The sequence below is a fragment of the Ranitomeya variabilis genome, chromosome 1 (assembly GCF_051348905.1).
Source record: "Ranitomeya variabilis isolate aRanVar5 chromosome 1, aRanVar5.hap1, whole genome shotgun sequence".
In the NCBI taxonomy this organism is placed as follows: domain Eukaryota; kingdom Metazoa; phylum Chordata; class Amphibia; order Anura; family Dendrobatidae; genus Ranitomeya; species Ranitomeya variabilis.
Window position 1 is genome coordinate 669,134,378 of NC_135232.1, and position 16,803 is coordinate 669,151,180.

At 45.0% G+C, this 16,803-nt stretch overlaps 1 protein-coding gene across 1 annotated transcript; it reads left to right on the forward strand.

The window, feature by feature from the left end:
- Nucleotides 1-8,024: 8,024 nt before the first annotated feature.
- ACTC1 (actin alpha cardiac muscle 1) lies at nucleotides 8,025-14,901 on the forward strand. The gene is made up of 7 exons (XM_077263941.1): nucleotides 8,025-8,165; nucleotides 9,599-9,743; nucleotides 10,796-11,120; nucleotides 12,246-12,407; nucleotides 12,970-13,161; nucleotides 13,686-13,867; nucleotides 14,616-14,901. Exons 2-7 carry the CDS (start codon nucleotides 9,615-9,617, stop codon nucleotides 14,757-14,759), a joined length of 1,134 nt encoding a protein of 377 aa, XP_077120056.1. The 5' UTR covers nucleotides 8,025-8,165; nucleotides 9,599-9,614; the 3' UTR covers nucleotides 14,760-14,901.
- The last annotated feature ends 1,902 nt before the right edge of the window (nucleotides 14,902-16,803 follow it).

Sequence of the window (16,803 nt, forward strand, 5' to 3'; positions counted from 1 at the left end):
TCAGTAGGATGTTGCCTCGGTCTTACAGCACGACTCCTACTGGTATTCTCCTTGTTGCTTTGATCTCGTTTCTCACTCAGCACAATCTATCTCGCTTCCAATCCCTCCTTGGGTACCGCCGCTATACTGAGCAGGCACGGTCCCGTTACGTTCGCTCAAGTTGCCAAGCCTCTGTCAGGATCCCACCCCTGACAGGGACCCTACCGAATCTTCTCCCACAACACCCTCTGCCACAAGGTGTTGCCTGGTTCCAACCCAGTCAGCTTTCTGATCTAACTTCCTGCCTGACCCCCAGTTTACCCACAATGGTGGGGAGTGGCCTAATGAATAGAACCCTTAGCTCCCCCTGGTGGCCCGACTGTGAAATGTATTGGTGTCTGTGATACCTGGTCAGATGAACTCCTTCAGTGCCATCAGACGTACCATAGCTCCCCTTAGTGGCGGAGCCACAGTACTGCAATGACCAGGACTCTGGGGCGCTGCACTCCCCCCCGGTTAAATCCAGTACTCCTGGACTAGGAAGAAAACAACAATACAGGTTAGCAAAAAGACATACAATTTTGTTGAGTGCAATAACAATAAGTATACTTGAACAGAGCTTCCCTTTATGGGAGGTGAGGACACTTGAACGTTACAAACATGGTTAGATATCATAGCAACATGCTACAAGTAACTTTTCTTACCCAACCGGGTATTCTACTTAGTACAAATGCTCGAACAATAATTTAACTTTGCCTTTAAGGACGTACACTCTGAATCCACTAAAGACCTTCTTATAATCACATCATAAGGCAATTTAACTTTTTCATTCTCCTTTAAATCTGCAGGACCGCCTGTCCTAACGGCTCCAGACCTACTGCCTCTCCTTTCTTTACAGGAACGCCCCTTTCAGCCCGGGCCTACTGCCTTTTTAACTACTATACACAGTATAGAACATAACATTACTTTCAGTTTTGGATCGCTGAGCCATCTCTATATGGCTCCTAAGGAGACTCACTAACTAACCCCGTACGGGTTCACTGTCTGTCCCCATGTTTCTATCAACATTATTAAAAAATTTTCACAATTAACTTGTTAAATACACATAACTTCTTCATATAAACATCATCATCATTTCCTTCCATCAAGACATTATTACTATCTTTCTTAAAGCAATATCACCCTTTAAGTGCAACAGGTGAACGTCCCCTTTAAGAGGTGACCAAGTCTCTATGAGGTAGCATATCTTCTCAAGCTACCAGTCCGTACTCAGCAAAGGCTCCGGTGCGGTATCTTCGCAAAGAGTCTCTGGTTAAGTAAAACCAGTAGGGAGCACCTTTAAGAAGGTGCAAACTATTTACAAGCAGTTCGTATCATGCACTGTTCATGATTGCGGCAGTTCTGGAAACTTGTGCAAAACTTAGAAAAAACAAACAAAACAATAGGGATTCCGGGTCAACAAAGGGATCCCCTTAAGAGTTAACCCTAGACGGGTCTAGCAGCAAAAATCAGGAAACAAACAAACAGTTAAGGAACTATTTACATGTTCAGGATACTGAGACATTTATTCGAACCAATCAGGAGGCAGCACCGGCGGAGGCAACCCCTTTGGGTATTGCGAGCCGCCCGGTACTGCATAAGGGGGTCTGTCGTCCCATCTGGGGGTCTGTGTACCCACAGTCTTCAGCTCTGCAGCAGCACGGGCACCACCCACTGGGAGAGGTGCCTCCTTGGCCACGAGGGTGGTGGAGGTGACAATGCTGCATGTCGTGGTCTTGACCATAGTGCACGTGGGGGTGTCTTCGGTGGTCCTGGCAACGACCACGGGCTGACCGCAAGGGGACACCTTTGCTACAGGGGTTAGCTTCACTGGCACCCCAATCGGAGGCATCGCAGGGTTTGGCCCCTTGCGGACATTCAGGGCAAACCACCCTTTTTCCCCAAAGTGCCTGGTGTATGAGACTTCATCCCCCGGATAGAGATCCCGGCCTGGGTGGCCCTCCCTGAGGTGCGACTCAACATCCCTCCGGTTCACAAACACCTCCGCATACAGACCCGGCTCCTTGATGAAGCCCCAGCCTCCACGGAGCCTGAAGGTGGTGATGATGCCCTGCCTGCGCAGGGCCTGGTGAGCGGTGGGGTCTTTGCGGGCCCGGTCCTTGACTGCCAAGTCTTTCCGATGATAGGCCTCCAGCCCGGCCTGGTACTCCTTTTCCTTCTCTTTCCACTGCTGCTCTAGCTGGACCTGATATTCTTCCCAGCTTAGGGCCTGCACCATCTCTCCCTCCTGGGTCTTCACCCCGGGGAATCCCATAAGATTGGATCCGGGGTTCACCCAGCGGCACACTGTGCGCTCCGCGTGGACCTCACACAGCAGGGGAGTGGGGGCGATTGGGGCTCGCATACGGTGCTCCATGCCCGTGGCTTCCTCCCATGGTAGTAGGCGTTGGAGTTTATGGGTTCCCGGGAGAGGGGGTGCTGCTACTGGACCCACTAGTAAACCCTCGGCCGGCGGGACGGGGTCGGTGGACTCACCAGCCGATGCAGGTTCCTCCGGCGGTGTCGGCGAGGATCTCAGCGGTTGTTCCGGTAGCGGTGCAGGATCCGACGCCTGAGGACCTTCTTCCGGCGCTGCCTGGTGCGGAGCCTGGGCCTTCATGTTCAGCTGACGGAGCTGGTCGAGCAAGCTCTCCATCTCGACCCGCAGGAGTTCGGTGCTGTCCACGGAGAACGGGCTGCTGTGCTCATCCGGGTAGTTGGGGGAGACTTCCACTTCAATCCCACTGTCGGGTTCGGAGCTGCTGGCCATGGCGTCCTCCACGTGGGTCACTTCCTGGTCTTTTTCCCGCTCTCTCCTTCGTGGGCGGTGTCGTTTTCTCGATCTCCGCCCTCCATTGAGGATCAGGAGGCGGATCTCTGCTGCTGACAGTCACGTCCTCACGGTGCAGAAATATTTAGACTGGGCGGCCATTGTCTTTCGCGCTCTTCAGCTCGTTCACGCCCACTTCACGCCCCTCTTCTTCTCCTGCGCTCTCCTCAGCGCTGTAATGGCGGCGGATTTTGGCGGCAAGTGGCCCAGCACAGTCTTTACAATAAAGTACAGTCCAAGCACAATAAATCACAGTTCCAAGGCACACATGACCTGATTCTTCAGGCTTAAGTAGATCCTGTTCGTGACGCCAAATTGTAGCGCCCCCACTGCCGCAGGGCCGAGGGGTACCCGGTATCGGGCCTCCGAGTCTCTGCTCTGGGGTTGTCACGGTGGCTAGACCCGGTCCGTGACCCTGCTGAGGGGCGTACAGTAATAGGTGTGGATAGATGATGGTGGTGGTGATGCTGTAGTGGTACAGTGCAGTAAATAACGAGGACACCAGGTTGCAGTCTCTTTACCTCTTTACTGAAGATCTCTGGGTCCTCAGTCTGGAATCCGGATAACCAGGCTGCGCAAGTCCGGCCGGTCCAATGGCACCTCCAGAGTTCTCTTAACAGGTGGAAATCTGTGCCTTCCTTCTAGCGCTAGGTGTTGTGGTCCTTCCCTGCTGTGCTTACGGAAAGTCCCCACAACTGTTGTGTCCGTTTCTTAAGTTCCCTCACAACTCGATTAGATGATGTTCTGCTAATCCTCCGTCCCTCCCTGATGTTATGGTTAGGACGGCACCCGTATGACGGGTAGGCTCGGAGCTCTTCCGGGACCCTAGAGTCGCCCCTCTCCACAAGTTGCCCCCCAAGACTGCATAGGTGATTTAGTTGAGACAGCCCGCCTTAGACTGACTGTCCTGCCGTTGGTTTAGAGTATTGCTTGTGAAGCTGAATATTGTAATACTCCCTCGGCGTTCCGGCCGCCGGTTGTGCGCCTCAGTAGGATGTTGCCTCGGTCTTACAGCACGACTCCTACTGGTATTCTCCTTGTTGCTTTGATCTCGTTTCTCACTCAGCACAATCTATCTCGCTTCCAATCCCTCCTTGGGTACCGCCGCTATACTGAGCAGGCACGGTCCCGTTACGTTCGCTCAAGTTGCCAAGCCTCTGTCAGGATCCCACCCCTGACAGGGACCCTACCGAATCTTCTCCCACAACACCCTCTGCCACAAGGTGTTGCCTGGTTCCAACCCAGTCAGCTTTCTGATCTAACTTCCTGCCTGACCCCCAGTTTACCCACAATGGTGGGGAGTGGCCTAATGAATAGAACCCTTAGCTCCCCCTGGTGGCCTGGCTGTGAAATGTATTGGTGTCTGTGATACCTGGTCAGTTGAACTCCTTCAGTGCCATCAGACGTACCATAGCTCCCCTTAGTGGCGGAGCCACAGTACTGCAACGACCAGGACTCTGGGGCGCTGCACTTACACTATACAGGAGAGAGAGCCTCACTGACCATAGGAGTTTACACTCTACAGGAGAGAGAGGACCCCGCTGACTATAAGAGATTACGCTCTACAAGAGAGAGAGACCTGCTAACCATAAGATTTTACACTCTACAGGAGAGATAGCGGATACTGCTGACCATACCATACTGTATGAGGATATACTCTATAGGAGAGAGAGAGGACCCCGCTGACCATAAGAGGTTATACAATACAGGAGTGAGAGAACCATGCTGACCATAAGAGCTTATACTCTACAGGAGAGAGATCCTGCTGATCATAAGAGCTTACACTCTACAGGAGAGAGAGAGGACTTCACTGACCATAAGAGCTTACATTCTACAGGAGAGAGAGGGAGGACCTTACTTACCATAAGAGCTTACACTCTACAGGAGAGAGAGGACCCCACTGACCATAACAGCTTACACTCTACAGGAGAGAGAGGACCCCGCTGACCATAAGAGCTTACACTCTACAGGAGAGAGAGGACCCCGCTGACCATAACAGCTTACACTCTACAGGAGAGAGAGGACCCCACTGACCATAACAGCTTACACTCTACAGGAGAGAGAGGACCCCGCTGACCATAACAGCTTACACTCTACAGGAGAGAGAGGACCCCGCTGACCATAACAGCTTACACTCTACAGGAGAGAGAGGACCCCGCTGACCATAAGAGCTTACACTCTACAGGAGAGAGAGAAAGAGGACCCTGCTGACCATAAGAGCTTAAACTCTAGAGGAGAGAGAGGAGCCCGCTGACTATAAGAGATTACACTATGTAAGACAGAGAGCTCTGCTAACTATAAGAGTTTACACTCTACAGGAGAGAGAGGACCTCGCTGACTATAAGAGCTTAAACTCTACAGGAGAGAGAGAGAGAGGACCTCGCTGATCTTAAGCGCTTACACTCTACAGGTGAAAGAGAGAACTTCACTGATCATAAAAATTTACACTTTACAGGAGAGAGAGATAGCCTCACTGACCATAGGAGTTTACACTTTACTGGAGAGAAAAGACCCTGCTAACCATAAAAGTTTACGCTCTACAGGAGAGCGAGAACCATGCTGATCATAAGAGCTTACACTGTACAGGAGAGAGAGAAGACCCCGCTTACCATAAGAACTTACACTCTACAGGAGAGAGAGAGGACCCCACTGACCATAAGAGTTTACACTCTACAGGAGAGAGAGGACTCCGCTAACCATAAAAGTTTATGCTCTACACAAGAGAAAGAGAACCATGTTGACCACAAGAGCTTACACTCTACAGGAGAGAGAGGACCCCACTGACCATAAGAGCTTACACTCTACAGGAGAGAAAGGACCCCGCTTATCATAAGAACTTACACTCTACAGGAAAAAGAGGACCCCGCTGACGATAACAGCTTACACTCTACAGGAGAGAGAGGACCCCACTGACCATAAGATCTTACACTCTACACGAGAGAGAGCCCTGCAAACTGTAAGAGCTTAGCTTTTTTTTCTTTTTTGAGAACCTTGAATTGACTCTCAAACTATTTAAATTCTAGAGAACCCACAAATTTCAGCAAATGTAACTGATACTCAGTCCTCTGTGGATCAACCTGGTCATCTCCATCATTGCTTGGTAGTGTAATTGGGGAAAGATGCGGTGCAGACAAAGCTAAAGGTACCAACAGTTATATTGTGGCATACTTTGCTATAAAATGTATTCTGCATTAAATGGAACTTTATGCTTATTTATTTGACTTCATTCTAGTTTATTTATGCTACCCAAATCATGGACAGCATGAATCAGAGCCTGGCTGCCCGATTGCAGTACTTTGAAACACTTCGGCGTCAGACGTAATAACTTGGAGATTCGTCCAAGGACTATAGCGAGAGATGAGTCCAGTGTGGCAGCACTCCGAAACCGTTTTCTTGCTGCACCATTCCAGCTGTTTTTCCGGTCACACTGAGCTTAGATCCTAGGGTCCGCAGCCTTTCTGCAGCATTTTATAAGTGTTGTCATCATAGTGACCTACGTGAATGTGCAGCAATGTACTGTGTGCAACACATTTTATTCCAGTCTGTGTTGCAAACTGAATAATCACACCTCCCCTTTAATACAAGAAGCCCCTTTAAGAATTGGAAAACAAAACACTGTATTGATGCACTAAAGTACTGTAGTAATAACTGCAAACAATGTATCCCACATAAACCAGCACATTATTCTCTGCCATCCTCCTTTGTGATGGCAGGAATGTTGTATCAATGAAGCCATGTACCCCCGAAAGAGAAGAGGAGGGGGATTTCCACTCTGAATGCTGGCATGACTTCTTGTCCCAGGGCAAAACTTTAACCTTGCTCTGCCAAAGAACAACTATTTCCATATATGATATCTTCTGGAAGGTTGAAATTCACTTTACTCTACTCCGTAAGGGAATTGATGTTGAGCGTCGGATCTCATGAAATTCTACAGATGGAGCAGCACTGGGTTGGTAAAATACAGCAGAGCAGAGTTGTCTTGTCTTTATGGAGGAAAGTTACTATATTACTATAAATGATTTCTCCTAGGAAATACTCATGGCTTCCTCCTAAGAATTCCCAGTGTGAAGGGAGAGATGACTGCGTGTTCGGAGGTTTCCATATCTGCCTGGGTCACACATGTATAATTGCTATCATCCGAGAAATTCGGATCAATCATACTAAGCACACTTATCAGAGTGTGATCCAATTTTTTCGGATGTGGAGAAGATAGAGAAAAAATGTCTAGATATTATTATTATTATACATTTTTATAGCGCCATTTATTCCATGGCGCTTTACATGTGAACGGGGCATATTTTCCACTTCTGCACTCAGATGTCATCCGAATGCAGTCCAGTGTTTTCCACAGACTCATTGACTAGCGGATGAGTGCGATCCGAATATTGGATCAAACCTGGACATGCAGTGATTTTTTTTCTTTGGACAGACTCTGTCCAATGCAAAAATAAGCCATAGGCAAAAATTGGTCCGGGTGTGATCTGATGTTTTGCCGATAATACAGTCCTGTATGGCCACCCCTGGCCGAATGCCATAAAAGTGATGTCCAAGGAAAACAAAAGGTGCAACATAAAGTTCATTGTCATGTAGTTGTTACATTTGCCCCCATTCCCATTTGTCCTGCTATCCAGTGGTGGAAACATCTGCAGAATGTTACTGTAGCAAGTATCCCTAAAGTGATGAGTGCAGACCCCCAAGGTATTAGTGGGACTAGGAAGACGATAGTCATATGACGATGGGACCTGCAGTGACCCGGGCTCACAAGGAACATGTCCAGCACCATGCGAGCGCAGCCTGCCATTCCACAGAGCTCTCTTAATTCATTATTAATGTACAAATTAGATCTGTTGCACAACGCTCCCCGGTCTGGGGCTCGGTAATGACTTGCCGGCTCCCGCACCCTCCTCCTTCCTTCCAATTGTGCTGCACCTGTCTGCCCCTTAGCAGTCACTGTTTCTATGCCATTTCTTTCATTGTGCTGTTATTTATTTATTTTTTGTCACCCGGCATTGCAGACATGCTTTTTTGGGAAACCCTATTTGGCCATCCCTCGTAGTGCTCTCCCCACCTCCACACCTTCCATACATGGGCTAAGGGGTCCATGGACCCTGCCCTCCCCCCCTCACCTACTCCATTAATGGCTTCTTTGCTACTCAATGGCCCAGAAGCTACCAAATAAGGATAGACCGTCTGCCTTTCCCTGTGGAGCTCCCCACTGACTCCACATCTTCAGGCAGGGTATAAATGGACAGCTCAGTCCCCTAGGCAGTACCCAGCCAATTTCAATCACAGCAGCCAGCTCTCTTGTGCTGACCAGGTGAGTACCAGCAGGGACCTGTAGGCGGCTTGTTGCTCCTTCCTTGGATTTCGGCACTTAGGCTATGGGGACAAAGACTTGCTTCAGTTTTTTTGGAGACATTGGAAAGGCTTTTTTTAACTCTTCAGATATACAAAACTCGGCCGACTCTACAAGCTTCAACCCAACAGGATTATCACACAGGGAAGGCTGAATGATTGGACCCAAGGCTTTTTTTTTTCGGCTTTACAAACTGGAAGCTTTCATCTTTTTTAGTTTTTTTTTTTTTTTACAGTGGTTACAGCAATTTCTGCAGTTTTTACCACTTCTATGGATATACATACAGATAGATATGATGCCATATAACTTACTCTGTTAATTTGGCATTATGAGTTTCCAATGAGTTATTCCCTACTTTTACGCCCCAGTTTTTATAGTCTATTAATTCGTTCAGTATGTATGTCTCAGTCGTAGCTGTAATGTCCACAACTGTATTACTTTTCTTTAGGCAGAAGCTATAACTCCAAACGCACAAGCTTAACCCTCTCATACCAAATCCGTACTTGCTGTAGTGGGCCATTAACCTCTTTTGGCACCGTGCCGTGTTTCCGCAAGTACTTTGCAGCGTCAGGTGGCGAAACATGAAACTACATTTTTCACTGGTGCAAGGGTAGAGAGGAGATGGGCACAGTGCAGGCTTGTGTCTGAGAAACAGCTGTTGTTCGACATGTGAAGACGGCTGTTGAAGGCTGAAGAGGGGGGTGGAGGTGTTAAATGCCGTAGAACATTGGGCTCCAACTTGTGGCTCCATAGTTGCAGACAGCTGGGGAGTCACAAGTTAGAGATCAAATTTTTTTTTTAGATAATAAATGAGAACAAAATCTAAAACCATACAGCAGTATACGCTTTTCTTTATAATCAGATTCAGAATTTTGGATTGATGTTTGCTAAGAATCCAATCATAAACATAGAAATTACTAACTTTTAGTGTACGTTCTGCACCAAAATCCACATAAATCAGCTTGAAATATTGTTTAATGTGGATTTGCTTAGAAATCCTTGTGAAAAAAAAACTTTATGTGTACATACTCGGAGTTTATGTTCACATGAGGCGGATATGCTGCAGAGTTTTCAGTGCTTAATTTACGTTCCTTGTGGATGTACATGTAATGGGAAAAAGTTTCAAAAGTGATCTTTAACTTAAAGAGTAACAAAAAAAAGTATAGTACATAGTACATGCTATTTTTCCAATTGTTTCCATTTAATTTTTGTGGATTTTTTAACCTATTTTCAGAGGATAACAATAGTATGACCAACACAGTGAAAAGTAAACCACTGAGGTCTATGTAATGCCCAATCTACATAGTGCCCCAGTACCATGGGTGGGAGAAGAAATATTGCCTTGCCATTTCAAATCCAATGATGTGTTTTATTCTTATTACTATCTTTTCCAGAACCTAACCTGCCAACATGTGTGACGATGAGGAGACTACCGCCTTGGTGTGCGACAACGGCTCAGGGCTGGTAAAGGCTGGGTTCGCTGGGGATGATGCCCCTCGTGCTGTGTTCCCCTCAATCGTTGGTCGCCCCCGTCACCAGGTATACATCTTTTAAAGTATTAATATTATTTTGTGAATCAGGTAATGATGTAGTATGTGTTTTTCTTCCTATAGTGGATTATAAAATGGTTCATGTATCAGTTAAGGCCCTACCCTGTAAGGCGCGTTTCTAGTCGTCCATACAGTAACAGTGGCAGGCGACAGCTATATTATTCAGTGGTTATTTATAACAGATATTACACCTCTAAATCTTTCCTTGTTTTCCGACTACAGGGAGATAATAATAGAAATAGCACAGACCGTGTGCCGCAAGGTCCAGTGATAAGATGAGCCAGTTATTAATAGGCAGCTTTGAGCCTCCTCATTTTCTCCCGTCGTATTGCGAGCTGGGTGATATTGGCCTTGTTATACAGTCAATGCTGGCACACACTGAATGGCTTTGCCATAGCTGAAATATCAGCAGAAGCATTGCTAACATCCCAATACTCATGAGGGGAAGCTGAGCATATTACAATTAAGCTTTGCCAACAGCCTATTAGTATCACTAACTGTTAGGTCCTGCCAAGTCCTCAACTGGGAATACACTGGAACCAGTGGCGCGCTAAGGCCATAGCGAAGAAGAGCTGAACAGTTTATGGGGCCAAAATATATTAATGCCAACTGAGTCATGATTTTGTCACCTTCAGTTGTAGGTCAGAGTAACTTAGATCCGGGGTTATAAACACCATATAAAAATAACTGTTTGATACAGTTATATGTATCCTCCATATTTACTCAAGCTCATATTTTATGCTGTAAAGATATGTTCACACTTGACAGATATGCTGCAGATTTGTCTAAGCAGATTACAGTCTAGGAGGCCAAAAAGGTCCATTTGACCCATATTTTACTAAAAGATAAATACTATTAAAAACCTGTGACAATTGGGGGTCCCATTGGAAATTTTGTATTGGGGCCCAAGAGGTTCAAATGGCACCACTGCCCAAGCCTTGGGTGAAATGTGTGGATTTTTCTAAATATGCAGCAGACTATAACCTGTCAATCAATTTTAACAAATATAACATCAATTTTCAATCTTTTATTTCTATACAGGGTGTCATGGTGGGTATGGGTCAGAAGGACTCCTACGTAGGTGATGAAGCTCAGAGCAAGAGAGGTATCCTAACCCTGAAGTACCCCATTGAGCATGGTATCATCACCAACTGGGATGATATGGAGAAGATCTGGCACCACACCTTCTACAATGAGCTCCGTGTAGCCCCTGAGGAACACCCCACCCTGCTCACTGAAGCCCCACTGAACCCCAAGGCTAACCGTGAAAAGATGACCCAGATCATGTTTGAGACCTTCAACGTCCCAGCCATGTACGTCGCCATCCAGGCTGTGCTGTCTCTGTACGCTTCCGGTCGTACCACAGGTGAGAACACTCGTCATAAGAAATCTTTACACATTTTATTTTTTGTATATATTTTTTCACTGCAGTCCCAATGGTGATTTCTAATATTTCGGCTAGGGTCATCCAACAGTATTTTCTCTCATCTAAGTGAATGGGGTTGATTATGATAATCACACTCTGATCAATGTAATCCAATTTTTTTAGGATGAGAAGAAGATGGGAAAAAAAATTGCAGCACTCTAAGATGTCATTGACTTGCATAGTCAGGTGCCATCGGAATATCGGTTGAAAATCAAGAATGTTGTGATTTTTTAGTTATTTTTTTCCTGGCACGGACTCTTTCTGATGAAAGAATTGGACATGTGCTTGGTCCCATAGTCTAATATTGGTCCGAGTGTGATTCGATGTTTTGCTGGATCACTGTCGGACAGAAAATACCGTAGTCTACCCCTGCCCTTACTCTAAGCAGTACCACAATGGGTTAACATATCTCAATCACTCTGAGCAAAACCCAAAAATGTTGCACAAAAAAAGGGTCAACAAATTGGCAGTAAATTATTATTTTTTATTTCAACCCTGCACTTAATAATACATCAAAGTCAAATTAATTCATTACGAGTTTAGCAAAAATGCGCTGGGAGCCTTAATCTTCTTATTCTGGTGACACAGGCATCTTGTCTCGGAATCTAGCCTATTTAGTGCTCCTGAAATACTGGCTTATACTTACAGGAATAGCATGTCACATAGGAGGGTAATGGAGGGTTATGACCCCACTCTGGCTTTCGCAGTACACGGGGCACTAACATCTGTCTAGTATATAAATAGCGAGGGGAGACATGACACTGAATGCCTAGCACCTCCATCACCCTATCATTTTTGTAAAAATTCAAATCCCTTAAGCTTTCATGCTGATAAGAGTAGAGAAAGTAGTGCAAGTATAATAATCTCTTGTACGCCGTCTGTAGGCTGACAGTTTCTGCATTGTGATGGCAGCTGACATGGTCCCATTTAGTTTTTTTTTTTTTTTTTGCATTTTCATACCACACATATTTATCGCCCGCAGAATCACGTATCACAGTGTACAACCTTGCATCGTCTAAATCCGCCTTCCATTGCTAATCTATTGATCGTGTCTGTGCTTTGCAGGTATCGTTCTTGACTCCGGTGATGGTGTCACACACAATGTCCCCATCTATGAAGGGTATGCTCTGCCCCATGCCATCATGCGTCTCGATCTGGCTGGCAGAGACCTCACAGATTACCTCATGAAGATCCTGACTGAGCGTGGCTACTCTTTCGTGACCACAGGCAAGTTTTTCTGGTTTCCTAGAATTTCCGAACTGTAGGTTCCAGATCTGAAAAAGTGCCATATCAAGGTTTGTGCAAAAATGACAGGAGCCACAGCACAATGACATAGCGGCTCCCGTGTGTGCAATGTGGTATGCCTGAGGCTCACTAGGAGTCAGTGGCAGTGATAAGACACTGACAGTACTCTCGGAGGCACACGCTACATATTCCATGTGATTTGTGGATATTTGTAACTCCTGCACAATCCTTACATCGCACATACTGTACAAATCAAATTCATGTCAGCCAAGGGCTGAATCACAGCTCTCTCCTCTCTGGAGACATCTAATATACGTTCTTCTTGTTGCATTACCTTGCGATAACTGGAAATTATGTGTTTTCTATGACATCTAGAGATATATTTAACCTTTTGTTATATGTGTAGTTAAAGACAGACATAAAAAGTAATTTGGGTGTCTCTATGCATATATTAACAGTTAGTAAAATGTGTCACCGCATATGTTTTTTTTAAAACGTTATCCTGGTTAAAAGAAGGTTTAGTTCAACATTTTCGTCTTTACAGCTGAGCGTGAAATTGTCCGTGACATCAAGGAGAAGCTGTGCTATGTGGCTCTGGACTTTGAGAATGAGATGGCAACTGCTGCCTCCTCCTCTTCCCTGGAGAAGAGCTATGAATTGCCCGACGGTCAGGTCATCACCATTGGCAATGAACGTTTCCGTTGCCCTGAGACCCTCTTCCAGCCATCCTTCATTGGTGAGCCTCTATGCTCCTAGCCATTCACATCATGTAGCAGAAAGATGTATGAACACAACACACCGCAAGCTTCCCGAATCCCTGACCATTACTGTGCTTCACAAAGTCTGATAACTGATGATTTATAATGGGTACTCACAAACTACCCCAAATACTGGCATCATAGCAGACATGCCAAACACATACCTACTACTGAATGTTGCTCCATTATTGGCAGCGATCTAATAAGTCCCTATGAATGCATCAGACTTGTTACGGTATTACGCCACTTCATATCCAGTCTACTTAGTATAGATTTATTCTACAGAGCGTACAAAGGGCCCCCATGCCATGTCTCCTGGCCAACACAAGCTGCTACTCCAACAAAGACCCTTTTATCATGTTAAAGCTCTGACACCTGCTTAGTGCTTTGGACAGTTGCTTACTAGTTGGCAGGGCATGTTATATACAGCCTCTGGCACCAATAACTCCTGTTCAGTATTCACTCTGCCAACAAATCATTATTTCACTCTTCTAAATCTCAGGTATGGAATCTGCCGGTATTCATGAAACTACCTACAACAGCATCATGAAGTGCGACATTGACATCCGCAAGGACCTGTACGCCAACAACGTCCTGTCTGGTGGTACCACCATGTACCCAGGTATTGCTGACAGAATGCAGAAGGAAATCACTGCCCTGGCTCCCAGCACCATGAAGATCAAGGTGAGAACTGAGAATCATCCTGTCTTTATATTCAAAAAGGCAGCACAAAGCTTTCTTTTTAAAATACTTTCCTTTCTGGTCTTGTGACATTCATTGCCGCTTTTGGGCCAAATGAAAGCTTCTCATTATATTTGCCTTATACCCTTTTTTTTTTGCCAATTTTTTTTCTAAATTTTGATCAAAATCCTTTAAAATGTTTTTTTTAATAGCGCAAATATAAAATTAGACAGGTTTTGTACTTCACTAGGGTACTGGCGCACAATTGCTCAAAAAGTTGGCAACTGTTTGAAAAGTTAACTAAAACATCTGAGTAAGGAAAACTGTGACCACTTTGTGGCAAAAAAACAAAAAACAAAACAGAGGAAGCCAAGTAAAGTTTACTTAAAAATAGGTGCAAATTAAACAATGAATACGGGGCAAATTTCAAAGTCACAAATACTTATATAAAAAAAAAACTGAACGTGTGACCTAATAGTAAGCGTGGAATAATTAAGAAAAGTGTGATAGAAATAAATCACCACTTCTGCATTTTTCACCCACTCCTGGTTTTTAGCTTACTGGTGTAAATATCTGAACATGGCTTTAGAACCATTTTTGCTTCAAGAAAAAGGAGCAAAGGCTATGAAAAATCAGGCCAAAAATACAATACAAAACTACAACATTCCCAGATTCTAATTGTAAATTCTTTTTGGCCACAATACTTAGAGCCAGGATTTATGTTTTTATATTTCTTTTCTTTTTCTCACAGATCATTGCCCCACCTGAACGTAAATACTCTGTATGGATCGGTGGCTCCATCCTGGCTTCTCTATCCACCTTCCAACAGATGTGGATCAGCAAGCAGGAATACGATGAGGCTGGACCCTCCATTGTGCACAGGAAGTGCTTCTAAAAAGTTCATCCTTTCCTTCGTCACCTTATACACAGTACCTCCAACTCAGAGCAACAAGACATTGGGCAGCCATTGTACAGTTTGTTTACACTCCATCATATTTATTACTTTATAAATAAAACCAATGCCGTTATTAAGTCCACCCGTTCGCCTGTCTTATTTTCTACGCCTGGGATCTTACTTTAACAATAAGATAGAAGCCATCTGATCTATGTAAATTTGCTCAAAGAGTACACAAATTGAAGCCTAAAAGGCTTCTTTCCTATCTGCCCTTGGGTCATAAATGCAGATGAGGGCTCTTTCAGATGTCCGTGATCATCTGTCTCATCTTGGATCGCAATGCACGGACTGGCTGAGTCTCCCGACCTAAGCACGGCAGCTTCATATATTTCTAGAATCAGTCACGCTCACTTCATAAGATGTGTGGTCAGTCCATGCATTGTGGTCCGAGATGGGACCAATGATAACAGACATCTGAAATAGTAACGTGACGGGATTTAAAATCTGAATGAAAGCATTGGAAGTCGGAATTTCATTTTATTACAATACATATAATATGCTAAAATAAAAAATATACAGTATAAATCATTTTTTTCCTATATACTCACTACTGTAGAAAACTAAATAACAGTAAAATGCCATCCATCGGTCTCCACGAGTCAGATGTCCACAAGTTGCCCAAACCTGCAAATCATGAAAGGTTGGAGACCAACATAACACAAGCCTAGTAAGACATTTCTAAATGTCAATATATTCAAAAATATATCATCGTGTCTGTAATCTAGAACGTAGACATACAAAGTTATTTATTATTCACCATGGCATCATCCCTATGCTAGCATAGATCAATTTCCTAGCGGATAGCTCATTGCCAAATGAATGCAGCCCCCCGAATACTGCTTGTACAATATCCCTGCTAACAGAGTAGGCTCACAATTGTCCGCCTCCCTTCTTAGGGTGTGCGCACACGGCGCTAATAAAAATGTCAAAAAGAATGAAAATATGCGCAGCAACGTCAAAACGTTCCATCCATTGTCACTTCTTTTAACCACTTCAGGCTTCAAATGTCAAATAGCAGCTAGAAGAAGTAAATGGTCCATTCTTCTAGCAGCTTTTACATGTTATAAATGGAATTTAGAAAAAAAACCTTCAGCAGCAAAGTCACATGTAAAAACACATCAAAGAAGATACTCCAGAAAAAAACACTGAGGGTATTTTCCTGAAGCATCTTCTGCTTCACAAGTTATGCGGGTACGCCTGCGTCTATAGATGCGGTGTGTACATACCCTTAGGCTGGTTTCATATGTTCATGAAACACACACTGTGCTCACATCGCAACACCAGGAGCAACGACAGTCTCCTGACCTGAGCTGTCTGCTTCAGACGTATATAAGCTTAGGTCAGGAGACTTCACATCAGAGCTGGTTATTCCGATTCCAATCTGAGTCCAGTCCATTTTTTATGAACCTGTAAAACAGGACATATGGAAAGTCTTAGGGTATGTTTCCACGTTCCGCCCAAACCACCGCCCCCTGTTGTACGCGTGGTGATTCCGGATGTGCTCATTGAACCATGCGGAATCACCGCATCGTATTCATAGACCGGGTTATTTATCTTGCGGAGAGGGAGCATCTCCGCAAGATAAATAGACATGCTGCAGTCTCGAAAGACGCGCCTCATGTCCGGTTATGCAGGGACGCCGGATACAGACCTGAACTCACAGTGGAGACGTGATTTCATAAAATCCCCTCCACTATGCTGTAACATCTGGACGCTGCAGATTGGATGCTGCGGCTGTACGCAGCGTCCAATCCGCAGCAAATCATGATGTAATCCGGCACGTGGAAACATACCCTTAGGGCTTTCTGGGATTTATAGTGACATTCAAGGTATACAACGTGATAGGTTTCCCTTGTTTTCACTGAATTAATCTATAAACTATGTCCTGACTGAATAAGGGTCCATATAACACCCATGAGGGAGGTGTTGGCATACCCATTTCTGGTATTTTTAATTTACTGCATTGAAAATCTTTTAGGGAATC